This window comes from Geotrypetes seraphini, chromosome 14 (genome assembly GCF_902459505.1).
Source record: "Geotrypetes seraphini chromosome 14, aGeoSer1.1, whole genome shotgun sequence".
NCBI classification, from domain to species: Eukaryota; Metazoa; Chordata; class Amphibia; order Gymnophiona; family Dermophiidae; genus Geotrypetes; species Geotrypetes seraphini.
Window position 1 is genome coordinate 28,320,463 of NC_047097.1, and position 17,193 is coordinate 28,337,655.

Sequence of the window (17,193 nt, forward strand, 5' to 3'; positions counted from 1 at the left end):
CTGATAATAAGGGGAAATGTGTTCCCATTTTTTTAAACCGTGGATTAGTCAGATCGCGGTGTTCTGAATTAATCTCAGCTTGTTGAGGTTCTTTTTATAAGCTCCTAGGCATATGATGTTACAGTAATCTAGGGTGCTTAAGATGGATGATTGTACTAGTAAACGGAAGGACTTTTCATCAAAAAATTTTTTAATAGTGCGAAGTTTCCAGAGGACCGAAATACATTTTTTAAACAGTAGGTTTGTGTGGTTTTCCAGGGTTAGGTGTTTGTCAAGTGTTACCCTCAGAATCACCCAGGTAAGAGGTGAGGGTCAAGATTATTATGTTAATGAGGCTTCCTACAAGCAGTGTGTCGTGACATGGGATGCATAACCCACTTGTCCAGGAATAGATTGTGGCTTTACAAGAAAGAAGATTAGCAAAGGTAAGAACCTAATCTTTCGTTCCAGTGCAATACATGTGTCATTCTAGACGGGTAGGTTATCTCCCCGTGGCCACAAGCCATATGCAGAAGGAATCCATTCCAGATTTTTTCCTGTGATCCTCCTACTTCACTGGGAGCTCTATTGCATTTGCAGTTTTTCCCTTCTGCATGTGAGTTGGAAGGAGTGTTTCTGTTCTGCTCCCTCTTTTTCTTATTTTATTCGGTGTTTTCAGCCTTTATTCGGTGTTTCAGTGCTCAGAGCTTTCACCTTAGTTTCAGCTCTGCCTACATAGAGAAGAAGCCGACTCCGATCTGCAGCTGACAGGCCGATCCCTGTTGGTACCTGTTATCCAGCCTGCACAAGTATTTTTGGAGCTTGGGGCTATTCCTGCTTTTCATCCTCACGTACTGCTTAGCAGGGGTTTGAATGCAGGCTGTTAGGTACCCATATGAGGCTCAGCGGTGTCTCACAGGGTGCCAGATGAATTTTTTTTGCCTTCACCCTTCTGTTAGCATGTCCATCAATCCACGGGGATGGGAGTGCAGTCAGACACTGTGTCTGACTGGCAGCCTGAAGATCAGCATTGAAGAGGCATTTCCAGCATGAGGCTGTGATTCTTCTCCATTCCAGCTACTGTAAGAGAGCTGAGGCTGTATACAGCACATTATAGCACAGGTCACAACGAGTAACACTGTTACAGCCTCTGAGGTGAATTGGGGAGGGGGGGGTTGAAAAACAGATTTTCAAGGGTACCTGTGTTCCCCCACCTGAAAAATCCTAAATTTGCCATTTTTGGAGTTTGCGGAGATGGGGGGGGGGGGGGGTTTAAGCGATTCTAGTTGTGGAAAGCTTGAAGGTGGCCATCTTGGATTTTTAGTGATCTTTTTTTCAAAAGTTCCCTGCACTTCCAAAACTTCAATTTGTGCCTCAAAACTGGCTGACATAGAGTCTTTGGGCTCTTCTACCCAAAATTCATGCCAGGATTGCCCAAAATTTGCTCCTCAGGAGCATTCTTGTGTGACATGATCTGGAGAGGTGGGAACAGCTAAATTAACCTTTCCTCTGTGTACTACAGTGATAAAAAGACTACAGTGATAAAAAGGGCAGCCATCTCTGTTTTCAGAGCCTAGAAATAGTGATTATTCCATGCATAAGGACGCGAACGCCCTGCAGCCCTAGAAATGCAAAGTAAGAGTCCATAACAGGGTGACTCGGCACTCACTAGTCAGGATGCCTTCTCAGATTTTAAAATTTTTTTGTGGATAGCCTTTCATGAGAGCCATACTTCTGCGCAGTCCCACTGCACCTTAGACTTGTCTCCTTTTGGCATAGAAGGTACATTTTCTTCACAGTATGCCTTTGTTCAGGACTTGAGAGGCCTCTCTCCTGGAGATACAGATGATGATGCTCATTTTGCTGATCCTTTCTTTTCTGGGGCTGCTTCTCCCATGACAGGGATCCTGGGAATATATGCCGGCTCTTTAGATCATACTTTGGCATGTATTTACATTTTCTGCTTTGACGAATCATATTTCTGAATTTCTGCAGGAGTTGGATTTAGACTCTGAGCCGGCTCCTTCTATTTCCTCCTCCCTTCCATGTGAAATTTTTATTGTTTAAAAAATTTTTAATTGTTTTTAATGGTATAGTCAAGGATCTAAGTGTCACTGTTCAGGATACGTTGAAACCCTCAGCTCAATATATGGCGGAAGCTAAGAAAGCAAATAGAATGTTAGGAATTATCAGGAAAAGAATGGAAAACAAAGATGAAAATGTTATAATGCCCTTGTACAACTCTATGGTACAGCCGCACCTCGAATACTATGTGCAATTCTGGTCACCAATCTCAAAAAAGATATATTTTTAATTAGAGGTACAGAGAAGGTGACAAAAATGATAAAAGGAATGGGACAACTTCCTTATGAGAAAAGGCTAAAGCGGCTAGGGCACTTCAGCTTGAAGAAGAGACGGCTCAGAGGTGATGTGATTGAGGTCTATAAAATACTGAGTGGAGTGGAAAGGGTAGATGTGAATCGCTTCTTCACTCTTTTCAAAAATACTAGGACTAGGGGGCATGGGATAAAGGTACAAAGTAGTAGATTTAAAACAAAATGGAAAAAATATTTCTTCACACAACGTGCAATTGAACTCTGGAATTCGTTGCCAGAGAATGTGGTGAAATCAGATTAGCAGGGTTTAAAAAAGGTTGAGATGGCTTGGGAAAATCCATTTTTTATTCCTAGGATAAGCAGCATAAAATCTGTTATACTACTTGGGATCTAGCTAGGGACTTGGGACCTGTTAGCCACTATTGGAAATAGGATACTGGACTTGATGGACCTTCAGTCTGTCCTAATATGGCAAATCTTAGGTTCTTAGTACCTGTAGCCTCCCCTTACCTGCCTAGGATTCTATTCTGTGTGTGGGGGTGGGGGGGGTTGCTAACTTCTTATGTACACAAATGTACATATTTGTTTCAAATAGAGGAAGAAAATTACAGTGATATCCATGGCATGAAAACATCAAATTTATTTCTGCTATCTTTATATTTTGCACAGTATTAGGGGACGTGTTACTGCTTCTGTGGTGTTGCTTCTTGGCTGTTTATTTTAATTTTTATCTACATATTTCTCTCTTTAATTTGGGATTACTTATTCCATACTGGGCGCGAGGGTGTATCTGTGTTCTGTGTGTATGAAAAGGACACGGTTTTCTGTTAGCATTGACTGTGCAAGATCAATCTGTATTAATCTGGCTTAATTTTCCAATAAAAACTGAATCAACTTTAAAAAGCTGTGTAATTGAAAGCGAATCAAATAAAATAAAAAAAAATCAATGCAATAGGCCAAATCGAATTGAAATATTTTCTCCTGAATTGGGCAGCTCTAATGTAGACCTGTGATGCAAGCGGGTACGCCAAAACATAGCCCATGTTGGGTTCATCAAGAAATTAAATTTTGTTTGTCTGGAACTTGAAGGTCCTTTGTGCTTCCTTGGTTTGCTCCTTCAGTTCAGTTTTTCAATATACTGTATATCTTTGTGAAAATACACATCACTCCTGCAGGTATTTCAGAAAAGGCTCTATGCAGGCAGATTCTTTTCTAAAGTACACCAAATTTGCACATGTCCTGATCTAGACGTATGAGTTCGGATTTCTACCTTCCATCTACAATGGGGCAGCAAATATTACTTTCAGTTTTGATCACCTCGTTTCAAAACAAAATATAGCAAAACCAGAAAAGGAGCAGAGAAGGGCAAAAAAATGATAGAGGATGGAATAGGTTGGGGCTCTTCAGTTTGATGAAATATGACTTTCAAATCATGAGTGGTGTGTAATAGGTAGACAGGGACTGATTTTCTACTCTTTCATATAGGGGACACTTATTGTTGCACACATTGGAGAAAGTATTTTCTCACTTATCGCCCAATTAAACTACGAAATGAACTGCCAAAGTATATAATCAAATCAGTTAGCAAGTAGCAAAACTGGGTTTAAAAAAGGCACATAGGCAAAGATGCTAGAGAAAGAGTTCTTAACTTCTGGCTTTCCCCAAGTCTACCTAATAGTGATTTATCACTGAGAGTGAGCAACAAGGAATAAATCTACTCTTTGGGATCTTGCTGGGTTCTAGGATGGCCAAACTGCTGGACTTGTGGACCCAGCATGGTGAATACATAAGAACATAAGCAGTGTCTCTGGTGGGTCAGACCAGAGGTCCATCATGCCCAGCAGTCCGCTCACGCAGCGGCCTATCAGGTCCAGGACCTGTATATTAATCCTCTGTCTATACCCTTCTATCCCCTTTTCCTTAAGGAAATCATCCAATCTCTTCTTGAACCCCAATACTATACTCTGTCCTATCACACCCTCTGGAAGCGCATTCCAGGTGTCCACCACCCTCTGGGTGAAGAAGAACTTCCTAGCATTGATATTCTTTAATGAATCTGTAGATTGTTTCATAATGTGGATGAAGGAGGTTTTTTCCTAACTAGATTTCCTGCAATTTTCCAGATTAAGCTCATGTTAGACCTGTGAACGTCTGCTAGTGTTTCTCTGGGTTTAGCCCCCTTACTTTCTGTTCTTTCAGAATATGAATCTGAGACTAGCAGATCAAAATGGCACATCATCTTGATAGGCATCATGGGCTTCATCACCATTGTAATGCTGCCTCTATCCGGATGGTTTGCTGTGAAGGTAAGATACTACTTTTCTCCTAGAAATAAGGCTCTCTGTAATGGGAAAATTCAGCCATACTTTAAAGGATGTTTTCCATAATAGTTCCTTTTGAACTAGAAAACCATACCAAAAGATAAAAGGATAGAAACAAATTATATGATGTCTTTCGGGGAGGGGGGAGAAAACTGTTCCTTGTGGATAACTTTGGCAGTTCTCAGATATCTGGGGTTTGCAGATAAGGATACTGAGACAACAGAAATAGTTACTTACCTCTTCCCTCCTTTTTTTCAAAACTGTAGCATGGTTTATAGCGCCGGCCGCGGTGGTAACAGCTCCAACGCTCATAGGAATTCTATGTGTCTCACTTGCACTAAAAACTGCACTACTGGGGGAGAGTAATGTTAGTTAATGTGTAATCAATATTTTAAATTGATGTACCCTAGTCCAGTGAAGGTTACAAAAAAATATCTACTCAGTATGTTGCTTGCATGTATGACATTTATTGGTGGATTGGAAATATCTTGGAAGTCTAAGAACACAATGCATCCACAAGGCCCTGCTCGATCCTTTCATTGGCCCATTAAAAAAGATACTGTGTGGGTTTCAGAGGGACATATTTTTATGGTTCTTGAAGTTCCAATGACAACCTCAGCAGGAAGGCAATACAGCCTTTCACGAACTGATTCCTACCTTCCATCTATTGCTTGCAGTTTTGATCACCTCATTTCATAACAAGATATAGCAGATGGCAACATGATCTTTTTCCTTCCTGACCTTTGCAAGCGCACTGCTGAAGCGCGGGAAAAAACTCTTAACTTACAGACCGCAATTGAAGGAGCTGGGAGCCCAGTTTTGCATTTTATATCCTCATCTCCGCATCACATATCAAAATGTTCCTCACACCAGCACCTCATCCATGTGTTGACTGCTTGCAGCTCCGTCTGCTTCTTCCCGTCTGCCCTCAGTTCTCCAATCCCACGGTACTTCTCCCATCTCCAAGAATTTATTGAACAAATCTTTAAGAGGACCCACCAGAACCTCTCTGTGCTTCCTCAGTATCCTGGGATGGATCTTGTCCAGTCCCTTGGCTTTGTCCACCTTCAGTTTTTCAAGTTATTCATAAACTCTTTCTTCTGTAAAAGGTACGGTATCTACTCAATTCTCATATTTACCTTTGCCAGCCAATCTCGGTCCTTCTCCAGGATTTTCTTCCATGTACACATAGAAACATGATAGCAGATAAAGGCCAAATGGCCCATCCGTCTGTTCATCCACAGTAACCATTATCTCTTCCTCTCTCTAAGAGATCACACTTGCCAATCCCACGCTTTCTTGAATTCAGACACAGTCTCTGTCTCCACCATCTCTTCTGGGAGACTGTTCTACCACCCTTTCTGTAAAAAGGTATTTCCTTAGATTACTCCTGAGCCTATCACCTCTTTTTTAGTTATTTATTTAATTATTTATTTTTAATTTTCAATTTACATAATCAAGTATAAAATTATATAGAAAGCAAATTTGAGCATAAAACAATTATAAAGAAAATATAATTTTAAATCAAAAATTTACATGCTTAAATTCAGCTCAAGTCCTCTATATTCTGAGATCCAAGATTTACAAAGCGAGAATAATAAATAACATGAAAAGAAGAAAAACTAGACTTATCTAGCTGAACTCAGGAATGCCTCATTACAATTCTAATTTAATTTAGGGCTGAGCTTTTATCTTTTCCTTTTTCCAGTCACAATAGTGATAGGAACGTTAATAGTTGGAAGGATTCAAAGAAAACATATTTTTGCGAAGAATAATGTACAATGCATTTACAAGGATGGTGTAAATAAAATGTCACCCCTAGAGCTAACACTCCTGGTTTTAACAACAAAAATTATCTCCTACACCTCTGAGTATCCCTGGACAAATCTGGATACATTTGAATTTTCAATCCTAAAAATTCCTTCTGGTTATTTTTAAAGAAAATTTTCATCAACCAATTTTTATCCGGTGCTAGGGCCACCGTTAAAAGCAAAGTTGCAGGTGTAACTGTCTCTCAATTAGAAAGCTCTAACAATACAGAAAAACATTCAATAAACTTGTGTAAAAGGAGGTATCACCTCCTCCAAAATCTCCAAGACTCTAACAAATATCTCTGTAACATTTCCCTAGGAGTTATAGTAGCAATCCTAGGGAAATTCATCAACCTTAAATTGTTACTCGAGAAAAATTCTCCAAAGATTCAAGCTTTTTCCTGAGGTTTGTATTATCCTTAACCAGTGATTCTTGGAGGTTTTTTTTAGACATAGTCACCTCTTGTTTAATACTATCAATAGAAATTTTGGACTCAACTACTTCAGATGTAGATTCTTAATGTCTATTGCATTTGATAGATTTGCCACAAGGTCCCAAATTGATTCAAGGATTACCTCTCAGGAGTTTTCCATTTGAGACAAATGGAACAGAGATTTAAGCTCCTCACAAACTGCTGCTTCACCTCGCTGGTCACATTCCTGGATTCGTCTGACCCCAGTCGATGTCTCCGCGTCAGGTTTCACACCCAAACTCTCCTGCAATTGTAGGGAGTCTGGCTCCACGCTCCCCTCTCACCGGCTTCCAGGATAGTGTGAGCTCTGACTACCGGGAGCTCCTCCATCCGCGGGGAACTGGTACCCTGTGGGTGTAAGGGCAGCGCCCTTGTGTCGGGACTCAATGTGGTGTCAAACCCCTGGGAGACTGCCTCCATCCCGCTTGTCCGGGGTGTCTCCGACAACGAGGGGCCAACCTGCATTCGCCACAGAAGCTCCTCAATATTACCAAAGTCAGATACTCCAGAGCTCTGCGAGGCCCCAGCTGAGCTCTTTCCTCTCCGCTTTGGCATTGTTAAATCTAACAGTAAGTTACTGAAGAAAAGTAACCAAAGTGAGCTGTCCACTTCATTTCACTCAACTATCGCAGCCATCTTGGATCTCAATTTCTATCACCTCTTAACTTCATTCTATGCCATCTCATTCCAGAGCTTCCTTTCAAATGAAAGAGACTCGACCCATGTGCATTTATGTTACAAAAGTATTTCATATCTCCCCTCTCCTGCCTTTCCTCTAAAGTATACCGTATATACTCGAATATAAACTGGGATTTTTGGACAAAAAAATTGGCCCAAAGGGTCCTGGTTTATATTCAGGCGAGCACCCCCTCCCAGACTTATTGCAGGCCGCTGCCAGGCTCGGTACTCTGCCCTGTCCTTCATACCTCCTCTGTCTGATCCCTTGTGGTCCAGAGGTGCAGGGGGCAAGAGAGAGCTTTCCACTCTCCTGTCCCACTGCTAACTTAGTTGGCCAGTTTCTGGCAGGGAGGAAGACCCGACACTGGCTCGATCAGGGAAGTGGTGGAAAGGAAAACGGTGATGGAATTCAAAAAAGCATGGGATAAAAATAGAGGATCTCTAATTAGAAAATGAAGAATGTAAATTAAAGAACTAAGGCCAGTATTGGACAAACCTGCATTGTCTGTGTCCCATATATGATGATTCGGTGTAGGATGGGCTGGGGTGGGCATCAATGGGAACTCCACTAATTTGGAACATGAGGATGTTACTGGCCAATCTTTACAGTAGATATCCTGCAAACAATGGGATGGTTGGACAGGCTGGAAGGGACAAGTTAATTTAATCATGAATTTTTTAATGGGTATAACTTAAGGGGAGACTGGATGGACAATTCAAGTCTTTATCTGCCATCATTTACTATGTTACTATGATCACCCTGGTTAAGATGGAACGCACTTAGATTAGAGACCTGGGAAATGTTTCCAACGCACTTAGAATATCTTTTAGACTTCCTTTTCTCCTAGAAATAGAAGCCACATCTTAAATTTTTAGTTTGGATATTGCACATCTCTTGCCATTGTTCTTCTCAGCTGTTTGGGGATTGGGTGGGATATATTGTACAATTTAGAAACTCTCTTTTTATGAGCAGCTGGATGTTTTGTTATTCTGCTTTTTGATACCTTTTTTCTGTGTCTGTTACTTGCGTGTTACTGTTTTGTTTGTTTGATTGCTCAATAAAAATTATTTAAACATGGGGGAGGAGCATAGGCAAGGCCTGGGCAGAACCAATATTTACACACATAGTTTACAGAATACTGTAAGTCATAGACTAAGCTGCTGCATTTAAAGAACATAAGAATTGCTATACTGGGGCAGACCGAAGGTCCATCAAGCTCAGTGACCTGTTTCCAACAGTGGCCAACCCAGATCACAAGTACCTAGCTAGATCCTAAGTAGTAAAATAGATTTGATGCTGCTTAACCTAGAAATAAGCAATGGATTTTCTCAAGTCATCTCAATAATGGCCTGTGGACTTCTCTTTTAGGAAATTATCCAAACCTTTTTAAAATCCTGCTAAATCAACTGGTTTCACCACATTCTCTGGAAATGAATTCCAGAGTTTAATTACACGTTGTGTGAAGAAATATTTTCTCTGCTTTTAAATCTACCACTTAGTAGCTTCATCGCATGCTCCCTAGTCCTAGCATTTTGTAAAGAGTGAACAAGCAATTCACATCAACCCTTTTCACTCCACTCATTATTTTACAGACCTCTATCATAGCACCCTTTGTCAAGCTGAAGAGCCCTAGCCACTGTAGCCTTTCCACATAGGGAAGTTGTCTCATTCCTTTTATCATTTTCGTCACTCTTTTCTAATTCCTCTACATCTTTTTTGAGATACGGTGACCAGAAATGCACACAGTATTGGAGGTGTGGCGTACCATAGAGCGATACAAGGGCATTATAACATTTTCATCTTTGTTTTCCATTCCTTTCCTGCTAATTCCTAACATTCGATTCCCTTTCTTAGTTACCATCGCTGCACATTGAGCTGAGGCTTTCAATGTATCCTCAATAATGACACCTAGATCCTTTTTCTGGGCAGTGACTCCTATCACAGAACCAAGCATCACTTAGTTATAGTTCGGTGGCTCCTTCCCACATGTATTTTTATTTATTTATTTATCACTTATATCCTAAGTGGTTTACATTCATGTACTTAATCATATTTCCCTGTCTGTCCCGTTGGGTTCAAACTCTATTTAGTGTACCTGGGGCAATAAGAGGATCACTGCACTTGCTCACATTAAACGACATCTGCCATTTTGATGCCCAATCTTCCAGTTTCACAAGGTCCTCTTGCAATTTTTCACAATCCTCCTGCGATTTAACAACTTTGTGTCATCAGCAAGTTTAATTATCTCACTTGTTGTTCCCATTTCCAGATCATTTGATAAATATATTAAAAAGCAGCGGTCCCAGCACAGACCCTGGAGAACCGCACTATGCAAGCCCACTATTTACCCTTCTCCATTCAGAATATTGACCATTTAAACCTACTCTCTGTTTTCTATCTTTCAACCAGTTCTTAATCCATAATAGGACATTACCTCCTATCCTATGATTTTCTGATTTCCTCAGAAGTCTTTCATGAGGTACTTTGTCAAATGCCTTTTGAAAATCCAAATATACAATATCAACCGGCTCACCTTTATTCACTCCTTTAAAGAAATTGGTGAGGCAAGATTTCCTTTGACTAAATCCGTTGGCTTTCTCTCATTAATCCATGCTTATGTATTCGCCTGCTATTAAATTGGCATATGGTGCTGCTCGATTCAGGGAAAAATTATTCAGTTCGATTTGGCCTATTGAATTGATTTTTTTTATTCAATTCGCTTCTCCTGCCCAATCAGGCATTTTTTTTTTTCCAAACGTCCTGGCAGGTTTATTATGTAGCCCACAGCTGCCCAAGTCCGGTCCTCGAGATCTACTGGCAGGCCAGGTTTTCAGGATATCCACAATGAATATGGATGAGAGAGATTTGCCTGCACTGCCTTCTTGGTATGCAAATCTCTCTCTCATGCATATTCATTGTGGATATCCTGAAAACCTGGCCTGCCAGTAGATCTCGAGGACCGGACTTGGACAGCCCTGATGTAGCCTCTTCACCCACCCCACCTCCCTTTGCCCTCTCCAACTCCATGCTGGCGCTGTGGTGTAAACAAAATAGACAAACAAGATTTTTCCTCTCTTTGTTAGGTCCTAGGTCATGCTCGCTGTCTAACACCAGCTCTGGCAGGATACACATTTCAAATCTGACATATTGTAATCACAAAATAGAAAATAAAATTATTTTTTCTACCTTTTGTTGTCTTGTCATTTTATTATTCAAATCATGTTGGTCCAAGGCTCTGGTTTCTATTTGTCTTCTATTAACTCGTTCGCCATGTCTCCTGACAATTTGACGTTTTCTTCTTTTTCTATGCTCACCATCCATCTTCCATGTCTGTACCTTTCCTTCCACTGCCATATCCAACATTTCTGGTTTTTCCCCACTACCTACCATCGCTTTCTCTCTCTGCCCCTCTCCACCCCCCATCCCCCCATCTTGTGCACTGGGTCAAACCTCTCTATTCCTCTGCATGCAGCATCTCTCCCTTCCTCCCCTCATTTGTCATGTGCAACATTCCTTTTTATCTCCCCATGCACCATCTCTCCCTGTCCTCTACTCTATGTCCAATATTTCTCCCTCTCTCTTCTCCATGCATGTTTCCCTCCCCTCCACCCTATGCAAGATTTCTCCCTCTTTCTACTTCGGTTGCATCTCTCCCTTCCTCTTCTCTACCCCATATCCAAGTTTTTCCTCTCTCCCCCATGTGCAGCAGTTTTTCAACCCTCTTATCCCCCTGTGCTTCAGCTTTCCATCCATCCATCCATCCTTTCCATCCCTCCCTCCAACCGCAAAATGCTGAGACCATCACTTTGGGCCTCCAAAGCAGCAGTGGCAGTGGCCGGCCGGTAGAAGCAGCATGGTGAACAAGCTGCTTCTGGCCTGCCCCACCTGGGCTTCCCTCTGCTGTGAGTGGCGTCAGTGACGTGGCAGAGGGGAGGTCCTGGTGGGGCAGGCCACAAGCAGCCTGTTTAGAGCGCTGCCTCTGCCGGTTGGCCACCGCTGCTGCTGATTTAGGACACCCAAAGGTATGCCAGGTTTCACCGGGGGGGGGGGGGTGAGGGAGGGGGGGTTTGTTGGTCACTGAATTAGTAAGTCTGATTTTTATAGAGAATGATTAAATTCACCAAAGTAAATCAGTGAATCAATCGTCCAACACTAGTGGGCATGCCTAGGTTCCAACTTATACCAGTGTGCCATAATGGAATCTTGGTGCCCAGATGCTGTTATCAAATTAGCACTCAGTTATTGCATAGGTGCTAAATGTATGTATTAATATAAACAACAGTGCTGATTTTGTCTCAATAATGTAGCTGCAGTGCCTCAGTCTTGGTCCTTAGACATTTATCTTTATCCAGCTTTCCTATCAGTGAATAATTTGACATACCTTCTGAAACTAAGGTTTCTCAATGACACCACACAAGTGTTCTTGTCTGTGCTGTGTAACACAGTAGTTGTTAAAATCACTCCCTTCCTTCTGTTTTAAACTACAGTATGTGTGTGTATGCTGAGTAATATCTTTCCACATGGCCCTGTAAGTGCAGAGAGTGCATATGCATTACAAGGAAGACCTGCCCAAAAAACAGAAGGGGGAGGTGAGAAAAGGGTGTCGAAGTGGCATACATAGGAAACTTGCAGTAACAATTCTGCCTTTGCATTTGTCCCACAGAAATTAAAAAAGAATGAGAACATTGTGGTGCGTCGTCTGGGCACAGTAAGGGTGGAGAAAAAGCCTGGCTTTATTTTCCTGCTGCCCTTTCTTGATGACTGGCACCGGATCTATCGCAGAACCCAGTCTCTGAAAATTCCATCCTTTCAGGTAAGAGAAGGGGGTAAGCTCATTTCTTCTCTTCTGACTCTTCACTTTTACTTTACAGCGTTTCAGATCACAGTTTCATCAATTCATTTCAAATTGGAAATGGACTTTTTTTAAAGGCTGCTTTAAAAAGCATCCCTTGCTGGAGGGGTGATGTTTAGAAGCTGGCAGTCCTCTGCTTTAGTTAGTGATTCCAGTAATGGAGATGACACCTGAAAGGAGAAAGAACCAAGTATTTTGAAGGACCTAGTCCAGGTGGACGGAGCTTCAGCTTATAACAATGGGGCTATATGGCAGGTTTTTGGGAGGCCAAAGGGTTTGAAGCTCAGTAGAAAAGCAACGCTTCTAATTCTTCAGTTGCATTCATGGTCTGGGAATTCCAAGATGGATAACGGATCATGCTGTAGTCATGGAGGAATCATGTTTAAGGTGACCATACGTCCCGTTTTCAACAGGACCATCCCGTTATTGGACCGACTGTTCCATTATCCTGACCCACCGCTTCAGGATGCCGAAATGTCCCGTTATTAGGGACAGCGTCCCAAAGCTGTGCGCCAGAACAACGGGACAGGCGATCGCTTCCCCTCCCTCCAGTGCTGATTCAAACCCCTGCCCGCTGCTGCTGCACTTTCTTCATGCCGCCCAGAAGCCTTCTTCCTGACATCAATTCTGAAGTTGGAGAGGAAGTTCCGGGCCAGCCAATTGCCTCTCCGATGTCAGAATTGATGTCTCGAAGAAGGCTTCTGGGCGGCAAGAAGAAGGTGCAGCGGCGGGGGCAGGTTTGAATCGGCGCTGGAGGGAGGGAAGGAGGGAGGCTGACAGGCAGCAGCAGCGGAGGTGGATGTGGGGGTTTGAATCGGGCACTGGAGGGAGGCCGACTTTGGCGCGGCAGGGAGGGAGGGAGGTAGGCAGGCTAGCTTTGGGGGAGGGGTGGGACAAAGGCTGGAAGGCAGTGAAGGCATAGGAAGGAGGCACTGAGGACACTAAGGGCATGGGAAGGGGCACTAAGGACATAGGAAGGAGGCACTGGGGACACTAAGGACATGGGAAGTGGCACTAAGGACATAGGAAGGAGGCACTGGGGGCACTAAGGACATAGGAAGGAAGGAGGGAGGGAATAGAAAGGAACAATTGTTGGGCCTGAGTGCAGAAAGAAAGACAGTAATGAAAGAAAGGATTCACAGTCGGAAACGCAACTAGAGACTCATGAAATCATCAGACAGCAAAGGTAGGAAAAATGATTTTAGTTTCAATTTGGTGATCAAAATGTGTCAGTTTTGAGAATTTATATCTGATGTCTATATTTTGCACTATATTTGTCTATTTTTCTATAGTTACTGAGGTGACATTGCATATTTTAAAGTCATCTGCATTGACATCTTTGAAAACCCCCCAAATATAAATGATAATTAACATTTTCTCTGCATATAGTGTTTTGTGGTTTGTTTGTTTTTAATTTTAATGGTTACCATTATGAATTAATAAGATATTATGTGTACATGAAAAATGATTGGAAGAAATTGGGGGTGGGATTTGGGACAGGACTGACAATTAATAGATGTCCCGTTTTGATGAAAAAAATAAATGGTCACGTTAATCAGGTTAGACTGTGCCAGAGTACTCGGGAAGAAATCATGTCAAAATCTTTGGTGTGTTTCACAGAGAAAATCTTTGTTTTGGGCTTTCTGCAGGTGCCAACCAAGGAAGGAATGCTGATTGTAAAAGCTGAGGTGGTTTATAAGATCTATAACCCAGTCACTTTTGTCATGGCTGTGAAAAATTTAACTTCTTTCATCCAAATTGAAGCTGAGCGGCAGATGATGCGTATGTTCCAGAAAAAGCTGTTCATCGACCTTGTTTTTGAGGAGCAGAACATTAAAGAAAAGATGTTGGTAAGGCTCACTCCTTTTTTACCCTGTCTTTTTCCCGAGCTTTTCTCTCCCCATTTCAATGTTTTCTGGAGATATTTCTATGAAGGTCGGCTACAGGTAAGTGCTCTATGCAAATTCCTTATTTCAATTATGCGCATAGAATACTGCGTAAGTTGGCTGGTAGAGATGCTTGCATCTAAATGCTGTCAATTGTGCATGTAAGTGTTTTACACACCCATGGCTCCCACATCCGTAGACCTTTCACAATCATGCACTAACAGTATAGAAAAGCTCCTAAGAATAGTTCCACTCAAGACTGCAAATTAGGGCCACCAAGGGCTAGATTCACTAAGCAAACTGATCGTGTACCAATCGGTTTGCGACCCCTTAGTGACCAGATTTCCCTCCGGCCCGATTCACAAACCTCTCTAGCGATCCGCTTCAAATCTGTGCATGCAAACGAGGAGAAGCGCGTGCAAAGTAGGCAGGAACGCAATCCACCAACCAAATTTAGGACACCGATTGGGCTGGCCAATCAAGAATAGAAACGACTGCTGGGGAACAGTCGCACACGTCTCTGCCGACTCTCCTGCTCCATTGCCCTGCTCTCTGCCCCGATCTTGCTATGTAGGAAGAGGTTTGCAGCTCCGGGGAAATAAACACGTTCAACCTCCTCGTGCGGCTCCTTTCCCTGCTCTGCTTCCTGCCCCGAGCTCCAACAACCGAAAAGTTTCAGTCAGACTCCCCCGTCTTTGCCATGGCGTTATCTGAAGCAAAAGCGCTTTGGAGCTGATTTCAAAACAATAAGCAAAGGGTGCAGGGAAAGAAAGAAAAGGCAGGAAGAGAAATTGTGACTCTCTCTGCTGCCTTCCCGCTTTAAACCTGCGGGCTCGCATTGCAAGGAAGGTGGCAGAGAGCAGGAGAGTCTGGGCGGCAAGAGCAGGGCTCGGCTGGAAGGGGAGAGCAGGAGAGTTGGTGCATGTAAAAAAACAAAAACAAACCAGAAATAAAAAAACAAAACCAGACACAAAATGCATGCGCAGATCATCTGCAGGGAAATCAGATAGTCTGCGTATGCGTGGAGATCGCACACCAGCGATCCGTGCGGCAGATGGGGGCGTTCCTCTGATCGCCCCCATCTGCATATCTGCATTGGAGTTTCAAGAATCCATTCTACTGTAAATCACCAAACTTTGTAATAATCTAAATGGCTGTCAAAACTAGAAAGACTTTTGTTCAAATATCTGATGGCCTAAATCCTTACAGCCTCATTGACGTTACCCAGCCATCATCAGTTGAGATTATTCTGGATGGTTTCTGAGGAATTGTAGCCTGTTGGTTCCAATTTGTCTACCTTTTGGCCTCTAATTGAATAAAGAGATGTTCCAAATGGTTAGGTAGCTTTTAATCTCCTTTGACTTCAACAGATCTTGGTATTCCAGTGGCAAATCATACATTAACTAATTGGCTAGCATCCTGCAGAGTAGTATACCCAGCGGTTGGGTTTTTAGGATGTCAACAATTAATATGCATGAGAGAAATTTGCATGCATTGCCTCTTCCGTATGCACATCTATCTCATATATATTCGTTGTGTATGTCCTGAAAACCCAACTAGAACATCCTCCAAGAATTTGGTTGAGAAGAACTGGTATAGAGAGATGAGAGGTAATAGGAACAGTATAGCAGAGGCCACACATTTATTAGCATCCATCTCCCTGTAATCTAAGATGCCTGCTACAAACCTCAGTATTGCTATTCTCTTTCTCCACTTTACAGGCTCATCTTCAGAAACAAGCCAACAGATGGGGGGTACATGTCTCTAAGATACACATGGGTTTCGAGCCCTTAAGAGAAAATAGGAAGTATCAAGCTGAATCACCATCTCAGCCTGAAGAGTCCAGTAATTTCATCTGGGCAGAAGACAGTTGTGGCATGAAAAATGAAGAGCCCAATGGTGAGTGTTGTAAATCTTGGTGTGGTGTGTTTTTTTTTTATACACTCACACTATAATGGGAGTCAATAATTCACTATCCGTGATCACTATTATACTTTATACTCATGTGTAATTTTTAAAAAATAAACATAATGCAATCTACATAAGAATATAACAATAGCCTTTTTGGGTCAGACCAACGGGCCATCGAGCCCAGTATCCTATCTTCGCAGAGGCCAATACAAGTCACAAGTATTTGTCAAAAACCCAAACAGCTCCCAACTTTTAATAAAGCAACTGAGACTGTGGGTTACCATTAGGGCTTTACATAAAAAAGCCTTAAGTAGAATTGCTTAAACTCAGGGCTGTTCAGTCAGTTTATGGGAACTTCCCATAGGTTCAAAGAGTTCACCAGGGTCTATTCGCATATGAATGCACCCTAGGGTGCCCGGCCCTGGGTGTGTATTGTTTTAAATTTTAAAACTAACCACAGTGTTAATGACTTGTGTAAAACAGTTTTTTACAAGTCCTAAAACAATACCCATAGTGTCAAGTTAAAAAAAAAAAATTTTGACAGTTTAAAAAAAATTATTCAACCATATTATTGGTAAATCATTTCAAAAAGTTCCCGAATATTCAAACATTTATCAAGCTCTGGTAAAAATCTAAAAGGGAACTTAGCTTGATGAAGCCTGCAAATTACATCTGTTATATAAGTCCATTCAAGTCCATTGAAGGGAGTGCCTTCATTGATCGCCCTACAGAGCCCCATTTTGTATTCGTCAGGGGCAAACTCAGAGGCATTTCACCCAGAAAAGAAGTATAATGCTGCTCCTCAACCTCCTGTATCCTTTCCTCCTCTCTCTCCTCCTACCTATCCACCTCCCTACTCTCTCTTCTCTCCTCTCTTTAAGTCGCCTTGAGCCTGTATAGGTATGAAAGACGCACAAATAGAAGATTAGATTAGATTGCTGAACT

The 17,193-nt window shown here is 42.1% G+C and overlaps 1 protein-coding gene across 8 annotated transcripts in view; it reads left to right on the top strand.

Moving 5' to 3' along the window:
- The window catches only part of LOC117348528 (stomatin-like protein 1), a 109,252-nt gene that overhangs the window by 50,392 nt on the left and 41,667 nt on the right, over positions 1-17,193 (top strand). For 7 of the 8 annotated variants that reach the window (XM_033920758.1, XM_033920764.1, XM_033920765.1 and 4 more), the window contains 4 exons: positions 4,515-4,621; positions 12,263-12,412; positions 14,101-14,301; positions 16,059-16,236. In XM_033920758.1, the coding sequence (XP_033776649.1) occupies positions 4,515-4,621; positions 12,263-12,412; positions 14,101-14,301; positions 16,059-16,236 (636 nt within the window). The remainder of the gene's footprint in view (positions 1-4,514; positions 4,622-12,262; positions 12,413-14,100; positions 14,302-16,058; positions 16,237-17,193) is intronic. The other variant, XM_033920766.1, reaches the window with a different exon arrangement.